The sequence below is a fragment of the Primulina tabacum genome, chromosome 8 (genome assembly GCF_025594145.1).
Source record: "Primulina tabacum isolate GXHZ01 chromosome 8, ASM2559414v2, whole genome shotgun sequence".
NCBI lineage: Eukaryota > Viridiplantae > Streptophyta > Magnoliopsida > Lamiales > Gesneriaceae > Primulina > Primulina tabacum.
The window spans coordinates 4,888,224-4,908,502 of NC_134557.1; the positions used below are offsets into that span (position 1 = coordinate 4,888,224).

At 36.5% G+C, this 20,279-nt stretch overlaps 4 protein-coding genes and 1 non-coding gene across 5 annotated transcripts; 1 reads left to right on the top strand and 4 right to left on the bottom strand.

Annotated features, from left to right (window-relative positions):
- Positions 1–103: 103 nt before the first annotated feature.
- Positions 104–5,690, bottom strand: LOC142553217 (glycosyltransferase BC10-like). Its single transcript, XM_075663311.1, has 2 exons — positions 4,621–5,690; positions 104–879 (listed from the first exon to the last, which is right to left on the bottom strand). The coding sequence occupies exons 1-2, from the start codon at positions 5,245–5,247 to the stop codon at positions 376–378; spliced, it is 1,131 nt and encodes a 376-aa protein (XP_075519426.1). The 5' UTR covers positions 5,248–5,690; the 3' UTR covers positions 104–375.
- A 287-nt stretch (positions 5,691–5,977) lies between these two features.
- On the bottom strand, positions 5,978–10,060 carry LOC142553218 (AP-3 complex subunit delta-like). Its single transcript, XM_075663312.1, has 2 exons — positions 7,069–10,060; positions 5,978–6,186 (listed from the first exon to the last, which is right to left on the bottom strand). The coding sequence occupies exon 1, from the start codon at positions 9,932–9,934 to the stop codon at positions 7,103–7,105; it is 2,832 nt and encodes a 943-aa protein (XP_075519427.1). The 5' UTR covers positions 9,935–10,060; the 3' UTR covers positions 5,978–6,186; positions 7,069–7,102.
- Positions 10,061–11,802: 1,742 nt separating this feature from the next.
- Positions 11,803–16,678, top strand: LOC142553219 (kinesin-like protein KIN-8A). The gene is made up of 7 exons (XM_075663313.1): positions 11,803–12,708; positions 13,806–14,079; positions 14,349–14,399; positions 14,504–14,596; positions 14,680–15,045; positions 15,512–16,192; positions 16,329–16,678. Exons 1-7 carry the CDS (start codon positions 11,987–11,989, stop codon positions 16,368–16,370), a joined length of 2,229 nt encoding a protein of 742 aa, XP_075519428.1. The 5' UTR covers positions 11,803–11,986; the 3' UTR covers positions 16,371–16,678.
- A 956-nt stretch (positions 16,679–17,634) lies between these two features.
- LOC142553220 (protein MIZU-KUSSEI 1-like) lies at positions 17,635–19,444 on the bottom strand. The gene is made up of 2 exons (XM_075663314.1): positions 19,007–19,444; positions 17,635–18,761 (listed from the first exon to the last, which is right to left on the bottom strand). The coding sequence occupies exons 1-2, from the start codon at positions 19,407–19,409 to the stop codon at positions 18,397–18,399; spliced, it is 768 nt and encodes a 255-aa protein (XP_075519429.1). The 5' UTR covers positions 19,410–19,444; the 3' UTR covers positions 17,635–18,396.
- Positions 17,638–17,798, bottom strand: LOC142554863 (U1 spliceosomal RNA). Its single transcript, XR_012822229.1, has one exon. It is a non-coding gene; the product is annotated as a U1 spliceosomal RNA (small nuclear RNA).
- Positions 19,445–20,279: the final 835 nt, after the last annotated feature.

The following is a 20,279-nucleotide window of genomic DNA, read 5'->3' on the forward strand; positions in this document are numbered from 1 at the left end:
TGGAACAAGGTAATCACCTTGACGTTGACTATCCCCAATCAACCCGATCCCACACAGCAACACACACTCATAGAAGCAACGTAAGCTGTCAAAATGAGTTATGTTAGTCGAGCCGAGTGGAGTCGAGTCGTTTTATCTTGTCACATAAAATAACTATAGTTGCGTAGGTAATAAGGTAAGAAGAAGGAGATAGGAAGGAGAGGCTGAGAGTGGATCACAAAAATTGTGGTGACATAATCACCTTAGACCCGATCAACTGCCACACGACAACACACTCTCATACAAGTTTACTAAGGGTTCCGTCAAATTAGAAAAATATAAAAATAATATTTCTTATAATCAAGTCGTCTTTAGCTTCTTCTTTTTTTAAAAAAATTAAAGGTTATTCGGACGGTCGAGTCGGAGAAATTTGGCCGGGTGGGGGCCACCCTTGGACCAGTCGACCCAAGTCAAAGTCCGGTTGGCATTCCTCCTAGGGAATTTCATCGTGAGCATTGTGGGTAAGTAGTGTTCATCGGAATAGCAAGCCGGTTTACAGTATCTCTTGAACAAAAAGTGATACTTGTGATCGGATATCACCTCCAAGGCCATTTCCCGGTCCATCTCGAACCATTGGGCTCCCTTACGCCATTGTTCCAACTTCACGTGTGGCATCATCCGCTTGTTGTATCGCCCCCGACCCACCGGACCCAACAGGTCGTAAGATTCGACAAATGTTGTGCGCGAGTAAACCAGGTAGTCGTACACTGTTTCGAAGTTGAACAATGGAATGCAAGATTCGGATAACAGAATGAACCGTTGGTTCGATACATCGAGCAACGCGTTGGCTAGTAGTCGTTTTTCGGCTTCGATCATGTTGAATTTTCCCCATTCTACTTCCTGCAAATTTTGTACAGATCACCGGTTACATGAATGATGTGATGTGATATTTTCTCATATTTGTTGTGCACACATTCAGTTATTCGAGAAATATCGATAAAGTTGGACCTCGAATAAACATAGGGTTTATTCATTAAGTTATTTGAGAGATATAATACATTATGATACATGGAAGATAATAATCGCTTTTCGATAACCTATCGCCATGATTCATGTATTTTATTTTCTCTTATGGTAAATGAGATATATGTGTCAAGTGGGAGAATGTAAGAAAAACGTGACACATAGCGTGTACAAATTGAAATTGACGACGGCCAAGAAAATTAAGTTACGTACACGAATCTTCTTTTGAAATTCATGCTCCCAAATTTTCTCGTTGATGATATGAGATGCCTATAAATAACAACGATTGAGGTCCCTAAGCACACACACCTCATAAGAAATATACACCATCTAAAGAGATCGTGCAGTGCTTAGAAGGCTTCAACCGAGAAGAAAATCAGAGAAATCAAAATTTTCGATGGCCGGAGGTAACACTCGATCCGTTTCCGCATATATTTTTTCATGTTCATGTATACGTAAAAAACATGATTTTGAGAAAAAATCTGACATTTGATATCAGAGCCGTGATACCTCTGCCTTGAAAATTTTGCTTCTGGGAATTTACGTATGAAAATTTGAAACTTGAATTTCGAACATAATAATCATAAGAAACTTACCTGAGAATTTGTTCTCGGTTGCACCTTAGAGCCTTGAAGATAAAAATATACAGTTTTTTTTATTTTTCAAAATTTCGAGAAAAGAAAATTGGAGGCCGAAGGTTTCTGAAAAATTTGGAGAAGGATGTAAAGATGCAGTAGTGATGTAAAGGAGATGTCTTGTACTTCAAATGGAATCATTCAATTTGAAGGGACATCTCACGTGAAGACTTCAATGCAATGTTTAATTAATTTATTTTTTTTAATTAAAATAATTAATTAAGTGGGACCCACATATATTGATTGTGCATGTGTGATGTGTCGGTTATAACATATGTGTATATATATATTTATTTATTTTATTATTTTTTAATAATAATAATAATAAATAATAATTAATGTGTTATTAAGTTATATGTATAATTTGGTATACATGTAGCATTTGGTTAAATAATTTGTACACATTAAAATATTTCCAAATTCAGCGTAATTTCTAATACGTGTTTAGAAATTATTTTTTGCATGTTACATATAATATCAAATATTATGGATAAGTGTTTGATGTGTACATACAAATTTAATATTATACTTGCATTTAATTTTTAAGTTTTTTAAATGCAAATTGTATTGAAAAATATTTTTGTAAATCAATATTCACATTATGTTCATATTAAATTATATTGAGTTGTTTATAATTTAAAATGAACATATCAAGTAAGATGTGAATATAATATTTAAAATAAAATATTTCAGATATTCACAAATGAACAAATAATCCTCACTTTATCATTACTCTGATAAAAGAGAAAAACTGATGAGGAGCCAACATTTTCACGTAAATGTGATCCTCACTTTATCACTACTCTGATTGAAGAGAAAAACTGATGGGAAACGTTTTTGTTCATATTAAGTAAAAATGTGAATATAAAGTTATTTAACTGAAAAATTTTAGGCTTATAAAGATTCACATAAATGTGGATAATTAAGATGAATAATAATTATAAGGTGACGTGAGAAAACATGATCTGAGGGAGTTCTTTTAGATCGGTTTAAACTGCCTTGACTAGCCACTGGTCTCCCTGATGAACGTTGCTCTGACTAGGAGTTAGGTATTTAAAGGGCCTTAGCCCTACCTATCTTTCTTGGGAGCACTCTTGGAAAGTGTTGATTGCGAAATAATTATTATATAAAGCATTAAGTAAAGCCAAAATTTTGTCCGGTGAACGATATAATTTTAAATAATTGAGGAATAGCCACAACATCCTTAATTATGAAAAATTATACATTAAGAAGATTTGGATCACATAATGGACAACAATTGTAATTAATTATATAGACATAATAAATTTTTCTCCACATGGATTTTTATTATATTTATATAACTAATTAGGTTAAAATATCAAATTATATTTTTCTTAATTTACCCACAGGAGTTAAGGAAAATACATTTTGATAGTTTTATCATAAAGTTACAGAAAAATCTAATTGAATTAAAATTTTAGCCCACAGGCAAATTTTATGTCACTAGATTTTTTAAAAACATGAATTACATTGGTAAAACATGATATTGTCTCAAAATTTTAAGCATATTATATTTTGTGCAGTTATGCAACCTGCGAGCTTTTCTGATATGAAATGTGACATTTCCGATCTAAAGGGCGATAATTATAAAATTCGAAAAGAAAGAATTCTTCTTCAATTGGGGTGGATGAATATTGATTATGCTATACGGAAAGACGAACCATCTGCTATTACTGAAAACAGCATTCCGGATGATGTTGATCTTTATGAAAAATGGGAGCGATCTAATCGACTCTGCGCAATGTTCATAAAGACCAAAATCTCTGCTGGTATGCGTTGTTCTGTCGATCAGCATAATAATGTCAGAGAATTACTGAAGGCTATTGATGAACAGTTTCAGTCTTCAGATAAAGCACTTGCCAGTACCCTAATTATGGAATTCTCTTCATTAAGGCTCACCAGTGTGAGAGGTGTGCGAGAACACATCATGAAAATGCGAGACATAGCGGCTCGGCTCAAGACACTTGAAGTGGAAATGTCTGAGACTTTTCTTGTGCACTATATTTTATGCACTCTTCCACAGCAATATAGACCCTTCAAAATTTCTTACAACACACATAAGGATAAATGGTCAATCAATGAATTAATGACCATGTGTGTTCAAGAGGAAGGAATGTTGTTGATGGAAACGAGTGATAATGTATTTATGACCACGCAAGGAAAGTACAAGAAACAAGTCAAAGTCAAGGGAAAAGGGAAAGGAATAATTCCACCTCAACCTGACATTAAGAAAGAATCCAAGTGTTTCTTCTGTAAAAAGACGGGATACATGGAAGATAATAATCGCTTTTAGATAACCTATCGCCATGATTCATGTATTTTATTTTCTCCTATGGTAAATGAGATATATGTGTCAAGTGGGAGAATGTAAGAAAAACGTGACACATAGCGTGTACAAATTGAAATTGGCGACGGCCAAGAAAATTAAGTTACGTACACGAATCTTCTTTTGAAATTCATGCTCCCAAATTTTCTCGTTGATGGTATGAGATGCCTATAAATAGTAACGATTGAGGTCCCTAAGCACACACACCTCATAAGAAATATACACCATCTAAAGAGATCGTGCAGTGCTTAGAAGGCTTCAACCGAGAAAAAAATCAGAGAAATCAAAATTTTCAATGGCCGGAGGTAACACTCGATCCGCTTCCGCATATATTTTTTCATGTTCATGTATACGTAAAAAACATGATTTTGAGAAAAAATCTGACATGATGCTTACATGTCAATGCGATATTGAGCTTATGGTAGCAGAAAATGTGGTATAAAGCTATCATGTTTACCCGACTATATATTGCATATGATAATGATATATATATATATATATATATGTTAGAGCAAAGTCATGTACAATAATGTTGGAATCAACTCAAAATGACGAGAGAAGCTTGCACCACCAAAATGCATGCGGTAACCGAGGAAGATTGCCGGAAAAGGAAAGAAATAAATAACTTAATTATACCTTACTTGGAATCCTCCGGCCATAGAACACCGAATCTTCCGGCATAGTCCCATTGAACGACGGCTGAGAATGCACGTATATCGAATACAACCCTTCATGGCCACTGAAGAATCTCTCCCAAAGCGGGGCCAACGGCAAGTACCCTTTTGCCAGAAACATGAAGGCGACTTTCGGGGTACGTTTGAATGGGAACTCACGAATCTTGGGCACCATTGAAGCTCTCCACAGAAGTTCCTCCTCCTTCATGTCATGCATGGCAATTGGTGGCTTGATATATTCCTTCAGCCCAATTCTTCCAGCTGGGATTGGAGGCAGAGGCTGTGGACACGGCGGTGGCACTGCTGTTGTTGAAGGAGGTGGTGGTGGCAGTAGCAGAGGAGGCGGTGGTGGCGGTGATGATGATATGCATAATGAAGAAGATCGGACGATGTCATTGGAGAATCGCTTGCGTTGCGAGTCAAGTGGGATTTCTTTGAGATAAGAAATTAAAGTGATTCCGATCACTAAACCGGAACCAAAGAAGAGGAAATAAATAATGAGATTATGAAGGTAGCCTTGAGAATTGAGGAGATTGACGGCTGTGATCAATTGTTGTTTTTCTTCATGGGGTAACTGTTTGTTCTTCATTTTTTGATCAATGGAGATGAATACGTCCGAAATGCTCGGAGAGGGAACGATCAATCAAGAAAAATGAAATGTCATCATATTGATCAAAACCTTATACTTATCGTTATCCTTATTAAGAAGAATTTTCAAGAATGTTGTGGCATAGAAGAAGCTTGACTTTTCCATTTCCCAAGATTCCAAAACTCAAAACTCTCCCATATTTTATGTGCCGATCGGCATTCTTCTTGAAATTTTAAAAAAATAATTAAAAGAATCTGAGAAAACTAGTAACTGCTTTAGCTAACATCACTCGTAATCCTCGAACCCTGCCAAGATTAAAGAATAAGCACAAAAAGAGACATTTTCATCGACTTGTGAGGCAAAATACACCTACTTAGTATGTGTAAGATTTGGAAAATGAAAGAAATTAGTTGTTTAAGAGGAGAAGTAATTAAAAATGGGAAGTGGTGAAAAGGGAGATGGAGAGTTGAGAGTGCCAAGTGGACTGCCAAACGTCCAATGCTTTGCTTTGTTTCCTTATTTTGAGGTAAGGCATTTCACGTGGACAAATTTTTTGTCGAGACCGTTATCATGCGCACATAAATACATATATTTCAAGTTTGTATCCACTATTGACGTTGGTGTGTGAGGTCAACCGATGACTTTGAAATTTTTTTCCTCTTTTTTTTTTCCTTTAGGTATTCAATCCCATAAATAAGAAATATTTTTTCTTTATAGTTAAGTATTGCTATTAAACATATTTCATTGAAAAGTGTATGCAACTCATCGACTTGAGCCTCTGATTCGCATAAACCCATGGCATACCGTCGTGTGTGGCTGAGGCTAAATAATTATTCTATTCCTGACGTACAAGCTAAGCTGAGCCAAACTCATGACGATATCCACTCAAGGGTCATGCAAACGCTAGCATACTGGATCCTGAATGAGCCAACATCAAACCTGCTCGAATCAAACTGAACTCAATTGTATTTCTGCAAATTCCTTGCTAAATACAATTTATTTTAGCATAGTCAAGACTGGCATCTCACTTCGACTCAAGTTTACAGCAGTTCTTTTTTCTTTATGCGAAAAGCACAGCACACTAGTGAAAAGTTCAAGTTTCTCTGATCCAGCAACTTGCTAATTCTAAAGGCTTAATCATTGGCAAGGGGGTTCGTTTTCTTCATTACACAACACAACTGATTATGTATCACTCGGTCAAAACTGAATACCAATTCTAAGTTTCAATCTTAACATGATATCAAGTACCAGCCTCTGGTTATCTGTTTGACTACCATTATGGGTCACTCACTAATATATTGTAAACTTCAAGTTTTGCTCCAGTTCATTCTCGGACGTGACAAAGTGGTTAAATATCTCACATCGGATTAAGTTATATATATGGACTTGAATAATCATATCTCTTTGAGCTAATTTTTGGGTGGAGTTAAACTTAAATCCATAAAATTTAAAAAAAAATACCGTTAAATCGAGATAGCTGACTAACCATGTGGGAAACCGAGTTATCACTTTTTTTCTAGAGTTGGCGACAGGAACCTCCTATCTATCCACTGTATATATCAGGAATCATCACCATAGTCAGGACCAAGATCTCGTCAGCATTTTCTCGACTAAGTTATGCTATATACAAATTTTTTGAATGAACTCCTTCCCTTTTACTATAAAAAAGGAAAAGGCAACTCTTCATCTCACAAACATAGGATGATAGGATTAAAATACCTTTGAATTCATTTTTTAAAACCTTCAAGTGAAAAGTAAATCAAAAGAATCTACACAACCAAATCCACATGAGTGTAGATACATATATACAGCAAAACTGACCTTCAAACTCAGAAGTAAAGGTTATATAACCATGCTATAGAAGGAAATCTGGGATTACAGGTGATTTTGCTTCCGTATTTAATGCCACGTCTGGTGTTCGCCGACTCTTGTGCTTACCATGTCGACGACCGTTTTTCTTCTCGCTTTGCTGATCATGTTCCTTCTCCTTCATGGAACTTTTATCCTTTCTGTCTTCACCGTGAATATGATGATCTTTTCGTCTTCTTGAACCAGCAAACACTGGCTCAGTTACATCAATATTCGTCGTCATATTTCTTGATCCTGGTATTCCAACAACGAATTCATTATTCTTCCTTCTCTTACTTAATTTGTCCGATGATTTACTCCTTGAAGATGATGGTGCAGCTTCATTGCCTAAAAGCACTTCTTGCACTGCACCAGAGATAAGACCACCGTTGAACCCGGGTCTTTTAGAGGTGTCCTTTGTTCCTTCCCCATCATCCAATTTCACAACCACGGGCCTAGGCTTTGATTGGTTCATTTCTTTCTTAGTGACGAGTGATTGCTCAGCCAACTTGAGAAGGCCCTCTGTTTCAACAGTAGCATTTAGTTTAGGCTCATTAGCAGGTGGGTAGTCATTGGTGATCATTTCTTTATCATTTGAACCAAGATAATATAGCCCATGACGCTTCCGATGCTCAGCAAGTAAAGAAGTGGACTCAGTTGATAACTCAGGTTCATCCTTATTCTGACAATCAGAAATGCTAGGGCCATCTTTCTCCGTTGAACAAGGGTTTACAAGAGAAAATGAAGTTGATATTGGTAACTTAATATCACTGACAATTGCTTCCAAGTCACTAAGGTTTTCTTTAAGCTGCAGGCCACCTGGTACAGGTACTCTATCCTGGGCATTAACTGAAACTGGACCAAGCTCCTCAGAAAACGCATCAACAGTCAACTTAATCATTTCCAGAGCTTCAACTTCTCCGTTCATTTTATCCCCTTCAAGCTGGTCCAAACAGCCTTGTAAGTTTGATTTCATTAACTTAATTAAACCAAGAACATTATTTGCCCTCTCCTGCACTTCTACTTCATCACTGCAAGCCAAGGGTCCCAAATTGGATTCAACAAGCTGTACCAGGTCCATCATAGATTTACGAGTTAGATGATGTGCCATTGAAGAAGCTGCAGAAGTCAACTCAGGATCAATAACCTCAATTTCTCTATCCATTTTGATATTAAGCAATGAACCACTTGCCACAGCATCAGAAATAACCTGGTAATCTGTTGATTCTATTGATGGTGAAGCATCCTCTCTATCCAATGAGAGATATGAATGCATACAGAATGCTAGTACTTTAAATGTGGACTGAATATATACGGCTCTTACTGATGGTGGCAGGAGACTAGACCGTGGTTGTAACAATGCTTCCACAAGTTCAAATGGGTTTCTTGAAAGCTCGACATACTCCCCTGAAACCCAAGCAGCAGCAGATAGAACCTTGTGGATAAATTGGTTGGCAAGTAAAGCTGGATCAATCACCAAATTTCGAGCAACATGAACAAGCTCTGATCTAGCATCCTTAACCCTCATGCCAATATCAACAAGCTGGTCCTCGATCTCTTTCCCTTTCTGACAATGTGGAATCCTTGCCATTTCCCCGAGAAATGACACATACCAATCAAAATCGAAAATTATCTCATAGAAATTTCTTGAACAAGTCAACAACATCAATCCCAAAATCTCATTGCAGAACTCAGGGTCAGACTTCAGCGCATGACTGATCAAAATCCTGCAGATTTCCGCAACATTATCCTCGGAGACAATAGACATCAAAAGCCTCAAAGCCTCGAGTTTAATGTTAACATCAATATCACTCAAAGCCTTAACTATAACCTCCTTATTCTCCATAACAGCCCACAAATGATTCTGAGCAACAATGGTAAGCGCACGAAGTCCAAGATACTTGAGATTCGGATCATCATCTATCAAAAACTCAAGTATTTTACCAACTGCAAGCTTCACTGCTGATTCATGCTCACTCAAACTAGTAACAATAGTCCGCACGCACTCAAATACCAAAGATTTCGCTCCACTCCTCTCTAGATGCTCGCAGATTGGCTCCACCACTCTCCTCCCCAACCTGGGCTCAAGTGGGGTTAACAGGGAAAGTATCTTCAAAATCTTAATGAGAACCCAATTATTCCTACACTCGACTAAAACCTTATAAAACTCAGGTGCCAAAGGCAAATATGATCTGGGTTCTTTCACAGTGAGCTCACAGACCAATCCCACGGTTGCTGACAACACCCCCACATCACTACAATCAAGATTCTCTACTACCCGTTTAAAACAAACCCGAACCGCATCCGGGTAATGCTCGAAGACTCTCAAGACACCCGCGGTAGCTTTCTTCCTCACAAAAAACTTACCACTACCAAGCAAATTAAACAATTCGGGAGTTAAATCACGCGCCAAATCAGTGTTGGCAATAGAGGAGAGAGTAGAAAGAGCAATACCCACGTCGTGTACATTGGATGAGGTGAGATCCTTCCGCAGCTGATGGGTGAGAAGGAGAATAACATCGGTAGTAAAAGGGTCGAAGGAGAGTGCTGCAGAGAGGTATGCAATGCGTTTGTGGGGATAAGCAGGTGAGGAGGAAAGCTCGATGGAGTGAAAAGCTGCCCAAGACATGTCAACTCCGTGTACAGAGTGGAGGTAGGTAAGTTTTTGGAGGGCGGTCGATTTGGTTAGGGGATCGGTTGATTTGATCTCGCGGCGGATTTCATCTATGGATTTGGAAATGAAGTCGGGAAGAATGGAAGGTGGGGTGAGACGCACGGATTTGATTAGGTTTTCCAATGATCTCTGGAAAAGTGACTCCATTAATGAAGGAGAAGCCATCTTCTCTGCTCTTCCTCGGGTACAGGGATTGGAGGGAGGGAGGAGCCTGCAGTAAAGAAATGGAAACGAAACAGGGGATGGCTGGTTTGTGTCTTCTCTGCTCTGCTCTTCTCTGATCTTAAGCCCACAAATTGTGGGTTCATAACATAATGATCATTAATAACAAATTACGTGACGATTATTTAAGCACATATAGATAAGCACAAATTACAACCATTTATCTTGCATTTATAAACTTACCGATATTCATAATAAAAAATAATTCTCTTAGCATAAAAAGTTATATTTTTTTATGGATGACCCAAATAAAATATTTGTCTTACAAAATACGACTCGTTAGATCGTCTCCCACAAATTTTTATCCCATAAAATTTAGTATGCCATTAAGATTTTGTTTGCTAAGAAAGTCGAATCCAAATGGAAACATTAGTTAGGAAACTTTCGAAACAAAAATAAGTTGAGAATTCTAGCTAGTACCCATAGCAAGGCAAATGAAATCAAAATTTTCAATCACAAGAAATGTGACCCCCGCTGAATTTTCAAGTGCTAAAATACTTTATTTTTCAAATCAAAATCCAAAAATGTGCCATAGAAACAAGATTGCCCTCAAAAACCTTGTTACTAACAAAGATGTTGAATATCTCCATGTATCATAAATATGACCACGTACGTCCAGATCACGAAAAACAGCATTAATCTTGGATTTGTGAGGACCAACAGATATCTTGTTTTCACTGTTAGTCGAATTGGTAGACTCGAATAGTACAAACCTTGTTCTTGTTTAGTCGACGCGTGACGTGTGTATCGAATGATATCTCATCTACTTAACAAAAGTCTAATAGTATTATTAAATATAAAATTCATTCATTTGACAAAATAAAATAGATAATCATTTTCACGATTAAATAGTGATATTGTGGAGAAAAATTATCCAGATTTTAATATATTTAAGCATAGTTTGGTACACATGATAGGATAAACATGTGATATATAATATAAAGATAAGTTAAGGATAAATAAGATGTAGGATATTATATTTAATGTTTTGTATGATTTTAATAAGAGTGATTAAATTTATATATTAGATTGTAATGACAAAATTAACATTATCATAATAAATTTTATAATTTCAAAGTTGTTGCTTGAGTTCATATTTTTTATCTATTCATGCATCGATAGTGCTTGCATGATTTATTTATTTTTACCTAATTTTATATATTATATAATATGATAATTGAGCCCTTGATTTTGTGAGTCAAGTCAAATATCAATTCTTAAGGTTAATCGAGTTATACTAATAATTTTATTGACATTTATAAAAATTATTTATATAATTATCTCGAATTCATTTATATAATTATCATATTAATATAATATATAAAAATAAATAAAAATATTTATTTAATTTTAATTTCTACCTAGTAGCATAGATTTATAAAAATCATTTATAAATTGAGGGCAATTAAGTCATTTGTAGTATATTTTATCATTAAATTAAAATTATCACACCTAATAGAAGAGACATTTTATCCTTCTAAAAAATTATTTATCAAAGGCTCATGATAGTATCATGGGCTTTTTTAAAAGGTACCAAATATGGGATAAAGAGGATTATTTATCAATCCCTCCCTTATCTCATGTACCAAATTATGCCTTATATGTTAATTAAAATTAAAAATATCGATAAATATTGTTAATTGGGTTTTTAAATAACTTTTCAAAACTGGGTTGAGAAATTTAATATTCGGATTTATTGTTGCTGGGCCACCCGGTGTTTGCTGGCCCAATCCAGCTGATATTTTCGACCGTTACAAATATCATACCCCTCACTCTAGAGTTTAAAAACATCTCCTTCTCCTAACCGTCAATCTCTTTCATATTCGAATCCCAAAACCCCGAAGCAAAATCACGACTAATCTTGATTCTCTGTTACGACTTCAACCCCTTCACTAATTTCCCAGCTGTGACATTTGCCATTTTTCATCAAATTTCATTTCATTTTCCAAGAAGAGTTTCAAAGATAGCGTTGATCAAGAAAACCCTCTGAGTAGGATGCCCGTATCGACAAGAATCACAAGATCGCAGAATTTGATCAGCCAATCACGGGATGATCGGAATCGAGAGAAAGGAAGCAGAGCACCCAGGAAAGATCCACTTGAAGACACCCATAAAATGGTTGTAAACCCGCACCATGGCCTCAAAGAGAAGATGAAAGCGCTGACCCTTTTGTACGAGCAGCAGAAACGGGGCCTCGCGGAGCCTCGATTTTTTACGCACCCGAGTGTCGACCTCATCGGTTCTTCAAAGAGAGATGAGAAAGAGAACAAAATTTTGAAGCCCAACTCAGGGAATGTGATGAGCGAGCACGCGTATAGTGCTCATTTACCGTGTAAGTTGCCGCCAGGCCCAGTTATTGATGATTTTAAGGAGACAAAAAGGTCGAGTGCAGTGGTGAGGAAACTCTCAATGGGGCCCAAATTGGAGTTAAGAGAAGATAAGAAGGAAAATGCACCAGAAATAGGGAATCTTGCTGAGAAAACAAGAGGCTGGGCGAGCCGGATTCTTGTGTTCGTGAGGTTGAGGCCTATGGCCAAGAAGGAAAAGGAAGTGGGATCAAAGTGTTGTGTGAGAATCGTGAATAAAAGAGATGTTTATTTGACGGAATTCTCGAATGAGAACGACTATCTTAGGCTAAAGAGGGTTCGTGGTCGACACTTCGCATTCGATGCTTCCTTTCCGGAGTCTACCAACCAACAAGAAGTTTACTGCACAACGTGAGTGCTTCAAAAATGATAATCTCTTCTATAATTCGTTTCATTATCTTTCCATAAGATTGCCGCCAGAAAGCAAAATTAGTTTCAAGTATCCTTGTTCTTGTGTTTCGGAAATGAACTACAATTATTTATGTGGTCAAAAACTGCTTGATTTCATTTCTTTTGGTGCTATTGTTTGTCAGAAGCTGACTTTAAATTCAGAGTAGCTGCTGATCATTTTTTTCTAACAGGGAAATCTGCGAATTACCATTTTGTGATTTTTGTAATTTTTAAGGAAATAAATATGTCCATTTTTAGCTTAAACACTGACTACATTAAATTCTTGATATGCATTATTAACAATCGATTTTCTTGTTCCTATCCCTCCTCTTGATTATTCACTGGTTTCCTCCAATTATAAAACACATCTGGTTCATCTTTGTCTTTCATGAGGCATGACTCACACGAATGGTGCCTTGGAGTCCTTGTGCTTCATGAACTTGTTGAACCTTTAGTAACATTGTTATTTGTTTTTAACAGGGGGAAATGCATACACTTCCAGCTAAACATAGACTTTATTGAATTGGATCAATTTTTTTGTTCCTTTTTACTGAATTTGATTCCTATACATTTTTCTTCAAATCTTATCCAACTTTGAGCCATCCGAAAAACTCATTTCTTCAGTCAGATGGCATGAGACAAATAGTCCGAGGGTACTTTTACTTTTCCTTGAGAGACTTTTGGGTAATCAAAGATCTCGGTCTTCAATGGTAATCCTAGTGTAGTACTGTTTGTTTATGTCATGTAAAAAAAATTAGTTGTACGACCAGAAGATCTTAAGAAATCATGCTAGTTTGAAATGCTTTTGGTAACTATAATGTATCTCCAGTTTCCAGGGGGTGGTGATGTCTTCTTCCAATTACAGCTTCATGTTAATGTTTCTTTGATCCTGGATTTAATGTTTTGTGCTCATCATTTATCTCCTAAAACGAACCTACATTGAGTTATTGAGTCAAATGATTGTTTAATATTATAATTTATTGTCTTGGAAATTTGTTTTCCTTATAGGAATTTTGTGGACAAAAATGTTTTACCTTGATACATTGTTAATTTTGCAGAACAGAAGACCTCCTCGAAGCTGTTTTGCAGGGAAGAAATGGGTCGGTCTTCTGTTATGGTGCCACAGGAGCAGGAAAGACTTATACAATGCTTGGGACAGTTGAGAATCCGGGGGTTATGGTCTTAGCTATTAAGGATCTCTTCCACAAAATAAGGCAAAGGAGTTTTGATGGACATCATGAAGTCAATCTATCTTACCTCGAGGTCTATAATGAAACTGTGAGAGATTTACTGTCCCCCGGAAGGCCTCTCGTTATAAGAGAAGATAAGCAGGTTCGATTTTTGAAAATATGAAAAGTACTTCTTTATCCTTGCCATGGTAGTTATTCCCTTCCCATATCCATATTCTGGCTATAAAGGACTCTCTGCTTGTAGATATTGGTCATTGTTTTACAAAAAAGCAGAGACAGAGTTCTTGTTGGAGGTGGGAAGCAGAGATAAAAATATAGTGGGAAAAAAAAAGTCATTATCCTTAAATGTATATACAAATCTTATTACTATTAAGTTTCCTTATTGACCAAATATTGTGCAAAAATTTTCAGGGTATTGTGGCAGCAGGTCTTACTCAATATAGGGCATTTTCCACCGATGAAGTACTTATTTTCTTGTTTAATTTGATTCATTGTCAACTAAAGGCTTCTGTTCACCAGTCATGGAATGAAATTGAACATTCTTTTTTCTCAAAATTTTTTTGCAGGTAATGGCATTACTTCAGCAAGGGAATTTAAATCGTACAACCGAACCAACTCGTGCAAATGAAACTTCTTCCAGATCACATGCGATTCTGCAGGTGATTTTGACCCTTCCCTTTTGCAGAGTTCAATAACAAAAAGTTGCTAATTAATATTTCCTTTACATGCTATGCAACTCCAGGTCATTGTCAAATACCAAACAAAAGATGCTCTAAACAATGTTGTGAACCGAAGTGGAAAGCTTTCACTTATTGATCTAGCAGGTTCCGAGAGAGCTCTTGCTACTGATCAGAGAACTCTTAGATCTCTTGAGGGTGCCAATATTAATAAATCACTTCTTGCCTTGAGCAGTTGCATTAATGCCCTGGTCGAGGGTAAAAAACACATCCCTTATCGCAATTCAAAGCTCACCCAACTGTTAAAGGACTCCCTGGGTGGAGCTTGTAATACAGTGATGATTGCAAATATTGGTCCAAGTAGCCTTTCATTTGCGGAAACACAAAACACACTTCACTGGGCAGATCGAGCCAAAGAGATCCGTTTAAAGGTCAGTCCTCAAGTATTGAGCTTTTTGCATGTGTTTTACTGATATCTACTCTCTTCAAATTCCAAAATGCAATACTTGCATTATTCATAAATTAAAATGTGAGCTTTTGTTTCTTTCAAGTCCTAAATTTGTTATGCAAGCATTCATATCATTGATCATTATCAATCTGAAAGATACCAAATGAAGGTTTGTTTTTTAAGTAAGTTTCACCCTGTATTACTTGTACGAAGTAGTAGGCAGTTGGAGAAGCTGCTTTAGCTAATTAACTTAATGATTTTAATATTCTAATCTTGTACAACTTGTGATTCTTATTTTCTTCTTCTCCGATTCTTTGACTTCTGACCCTTTTCCTTCCGTCTCAAGTCTTCATCAATTTAATGCCTAGACAAGCTCCTCTAGTGACAACGCCCAGCACCGAGTTAAAGCCGTTTTTCAAAATATTTACGAAGTTTGTTATTTGTTGCAGGCTTGTGAAGTAAATGAGGAAATGCAAATACCAGATTCCGAAACAGATCAGGCCAAGTTGTTACTTGAGTTACAGAAAGAAAACAGAGAATTGCGAATGGAGTTGGCTCGTCAACAACAAAAGCTTCTAACCATCCAAGCACAAAACTTGGCCTTAAATTCCTCACCCACCCCTTCCACGGTCTTTTCTCTACTATCCCCGGCTCCATCCTCGTGTCAGCCAAACGAAAAACGAAAACCAAGATCGTTTTTCTTGGAAAGAAACTGCTTCACACCTGAATCAAAGAAAAAAGTCGGGATTGAACCTGTCAAAGACCTTTCAAAAACTATGAAGGCGTTTGAGGCAGAAATAGAGAGAATGAAGAAAGATCACACATCGCAGATAAAACAAAAGGATGGTTATATTAACGAGCTTTCTCAAAAGGTCGAAGCACTAAGCCGAGTTGGTGGTGGCGAAAGGGTGGCAAGGGTTATCACCCAATCAAAACTGAACCCGAAGGAACCAACTAAGGGCGACTCTAAATGCCCTTCTTATCGCTTTCTGTCTCCTGCCCCTACTGCCAAAAAAAGAACCTTTTGGGACATAACTGCAGCTAATAGCCCTTCTGTCACTACATTAACTGGACGAAAGACTCGGAGCCATTTTGTTGCTGGTGCTGCAGCCCCTTCTATGCTTCTACAGGTACTCCATGATCAAGAATTTCATTTCTCAAGTCATTGCTTCCTTTTATTTCATATTCAAATCTTGAATAGCTTCTAGGTGTTAAACTGTGTTTTTCGTGTTTCTGGTGCTTCATGTGATCCATGATGACTCGTAGCCTGGTTTTTCTCGCCAAATGACCGAAACTTTGAAGCGTTGAAGACAGACTACATCAGATAGCAGTTTTGCCGCAGTTGGTGGCACATCCTTCGCTTGCACTGAGACAAAGTATTGGCTCGATGTTTATGTCATGTGGAGGCTCATTTTGATTTATTTTATTATGTGTTCTGAATGATCCTTTTTTTCTGTGCTTTAACCAACTGTTCATCCATGTTAGAAAGAAGAACTCGCAGTTCTTTGGCTACAAAACGATAGAAGCCAGCCTTGGATTTCTTATAGCAAATTGTTGATGCTAAATCTTCTTATTTATTATGTTCCTGAAATTTGTGGCAATAAAGTGTTTTCCAATTCACCGAGTATTGTCAATACAAAAAATTAGTTAATTTAATTAATGACTATGATAAATTATTTATGCTAGTATCTCTTATATAAACATTATTTGGGATTAAGAGTTTTTTCTTTGGTAAATTTGAAATAAATTATCTTTATAAATTTTAATTTAATTATAATTTTGGCTTTCATGTTAGGTAATGGTGAAGTGGTTAGGATAATGATTTAGTGAAACCTAACGGTGAAGTGGTTAAGATAATGATTTAGTGAAATCTTTTTGAGTGAATAATATGTTTTTTTCCACCTCCATTATTTTGGAAGAATAATAAAAGTAAATTTGGACATATATTGAAAGTACAAAATATAGTTCCCGGATTTACTCAATTATAAAAAATAGTAAAGAATCTTTAAATTGAGCTGGAATTTATAATAGTACAGACAATTGGCACATAATGATAATGAGAATTAGATCTAAGCATTGTGCCAGGAAAAAAGACAATGTTGAGACCCTTTCAAAGCAAAAGAACCCTCAACTGACACTCATGTTGGGACCCTTTCAAAGCAAAATAACCCTCCAAAAACTGGTGTATGCTGCTTTGAATTCCAACGAGCACAATGTAATTTCTTTATTGAATAGCTAAAAAATAGTTCGTTTTGTACTTTTCTCTTCGCTGAGTGAATTTTGAACTTTGCTGCTTCATTTATACGATATAGTCGCCAGCTTAGCATATACTCTTCCGATGTGGGATCATAGTTTCCAACGTTTCAAAAGTCCCAACATACCTCCATGAAGAAAAACGTAGTAGAGAAGTTGGCCCAAAATAAATGCCCCACAATATTCAAGAATCTCATGCCACAAAACCGAGATACATTAAAGATAATCTGGATATCGATATTATAGTACATATAATGAAAATACGATAGAAGCGGCCCATTTCAATGGACTTTGACTGAAAAATTATTCGAAACTGGAATTGGCAGGGGCCGCGCGAACGCAGGCCCCCTCTATCACAAATTATGACGTAGGCTCGACCACTTGGATCGACCTTAAGACAGTGCCCCTCCCAAGTGCAATGGAGATCACAGTCCTAGGCCATGGACCTTCTTGACCGTCCATCGACCCCGTCCAGGTAAGTATGGATCTCAGGCAGTTTCCTTCAATTTATATTGTCATCTGTAATGTTCGCATCCAATTCCTCATTCGATGTGGGATTTTGGGATGTGCACACTCCAACTATTCCTTCCACCTCTATTTGCCATACAGAAGGTCATAGAAACCCGTCATGGACTGGCTATTTCGGCTTCAGTAACAGTTTAACATGTATCCCAATGATGCCCTCGAGAGGTTCCAGCAAAAAATCGACACCGTCGCCAAGGCCTCGGAAGAGTTGTTTTTATGGATTTCGAGAAGAATAATATAAACAAATCAATACAACAGAGAAAAACTGAAGTGTTTTAATTCTAGCTAATTTCTTACTTTGTATCATATCTAATTGTTATTCACCTTTGATTTATTCATTTTCTTGCTAATGCTAGAAAGTATACATGCAGTTTTTTGACACTTACATTTAAGCTGGAGATTTAAGAGCACATTTCGCTACAGATGATTGAAGTACCTAATTTCCGCTTGCTCTTGGATTTTTTAAACGAGAATGAGAACAGATTACATGAAAGACATTAGAATATCAGTGAGCATTAATTAGTTCATGTAAAGGAAATGAACCAAAAAAAAAAAACTAGGCTCTGAGAAAGTAAACACTAAGTTCAGGAGCAGCCTTGTTATCAGGATTGATCATGTAGAATGCCTCAGACTTTGCTGTTCCCACGACTCTTTCAAATTTAGCCCTCATATATATCACTTCCTCCTCTTCTTCTTTTTCTTTTCCTAAAACACCAGCTCCCATAGATATTGGCTCCACGGCCTTCAATATCTTCCATTCCTTCTCCCCACATTCCACCTTCGTCGCGGACCCGAGCTTGTTCCTGTTGCAATAAGTCCTCCACGCTGGCTCATCTAAGAGACTCACCTGATTGATCAGGCCTCTGTTGTCACACTCGAAGGCAATACGGACTAGTCCCATCCCCATCTCTCGGACCAACCCTATCAAATATATATCCAGGAATATTTTCTTAGTATATAGATCACAAGATTTTGAACAACTTTAGTTGAGTGAGTTGCTGAATTACTGCGAAGTACTGATCAGGCAAACTGACATCAACTACGGATATACATACATACATACAAACTGCGAAGTACTGATCAGGCAAACTGACATCAACTACGGATATACATACATACATACATACATATATTCATGATGCATATATTATGTTGTTTGTTCTTGCCTGTTATTGGTGTAGCGAGTTCAACCAACAAAATCGGCGTCGATTTCGCGTCCTTCTGGAAAGCCAAATGCACATTGCCACGCTTGTTTCCGAAAAGGGTTCCAAGAACTAGTCGTCGCTGAAAGCGCGATGCTCGACTTTTGACGAAGGAGTTTAGCACGGCTTGCAGCCTGGAAACAGCAACTGCAGCTTGCAGTATTTTCTTTCTCCTCAGATGACAAGATTTCCCTGCTTCTGCCTCTGTCAAATCGTTCTGATCATGTTTCTTGGACAATGAATTCAATATTTTTTGGGGTTCTTGGAGAAAAGAGGACACATTATTAGTATCATTTTTCTCTTCGATATTGCTGATCTTTGTTGTCCAGTGGAACTGCCTCTTGCTCGATATTTTCTTGTTATTCATTATCTTATGTCTCTTGGATATCAACGAACTAGGATGACAAGTCCTATATATGTGCGTTTTCTATATTTATTTATATTATATTATTAAATTTGACCGTATATCATTTATGATATTTTTTAGCTAATCTTGATGATGTGAGTTTATCAGTGATTTTTATACATCTCTCTATTTTTTTTCGATTTTTGTTCCAATTTATCTTTAATTTATCTGAAAATTGAAATTATATAATTAAATCTTATCCAATTACGGTCTGATTTGTTATTTTTGTTTTCTGACTATTTATTTTATTTGTAAAAAATATTATTAAAAGAGTAAATAAAGCTAAAAAGAGAACACGAATATGCCCCACTATCTCGGGATTGGGAAAATATGATCATAATTCACTTATGTAAGACAGTCTTTTGACCAGTCACATAGTTTTTTTTATATAAAGAAAAAAAGAGAGAGAATCTAAGGAGACAAAGGATGTGTTATGTAACTTTCGTGGAGCCAAAACGAGAGAGAGTGAATTATTGACTCACTGTTTTTGGCAAACCTTGGTTTAACCTTTTATTTTCGAGATATATTTATTGGGAAAAGTTTTCAATATTCAGAATTTGATTTTACTCTATAAACAGGATATTATTTCTTACGTACCATGTTACTTAGGAAATATTATGAAATTGCATGACATATATTTTTAGTTTTTAATACTTGAAGGAAGAGCAAAGAATTACATCATGGAAGATTTCGACTCACGGTGTTTACAACGATGTTATTTTAGGAAAATATAATCAATAAAATGATACAACGATGGTTATATGAAAATTTAATTTGGTGTCACAAAACCACTCGGTTAATGAGAGAATTTCTCCCTTACTATAAAAAGTA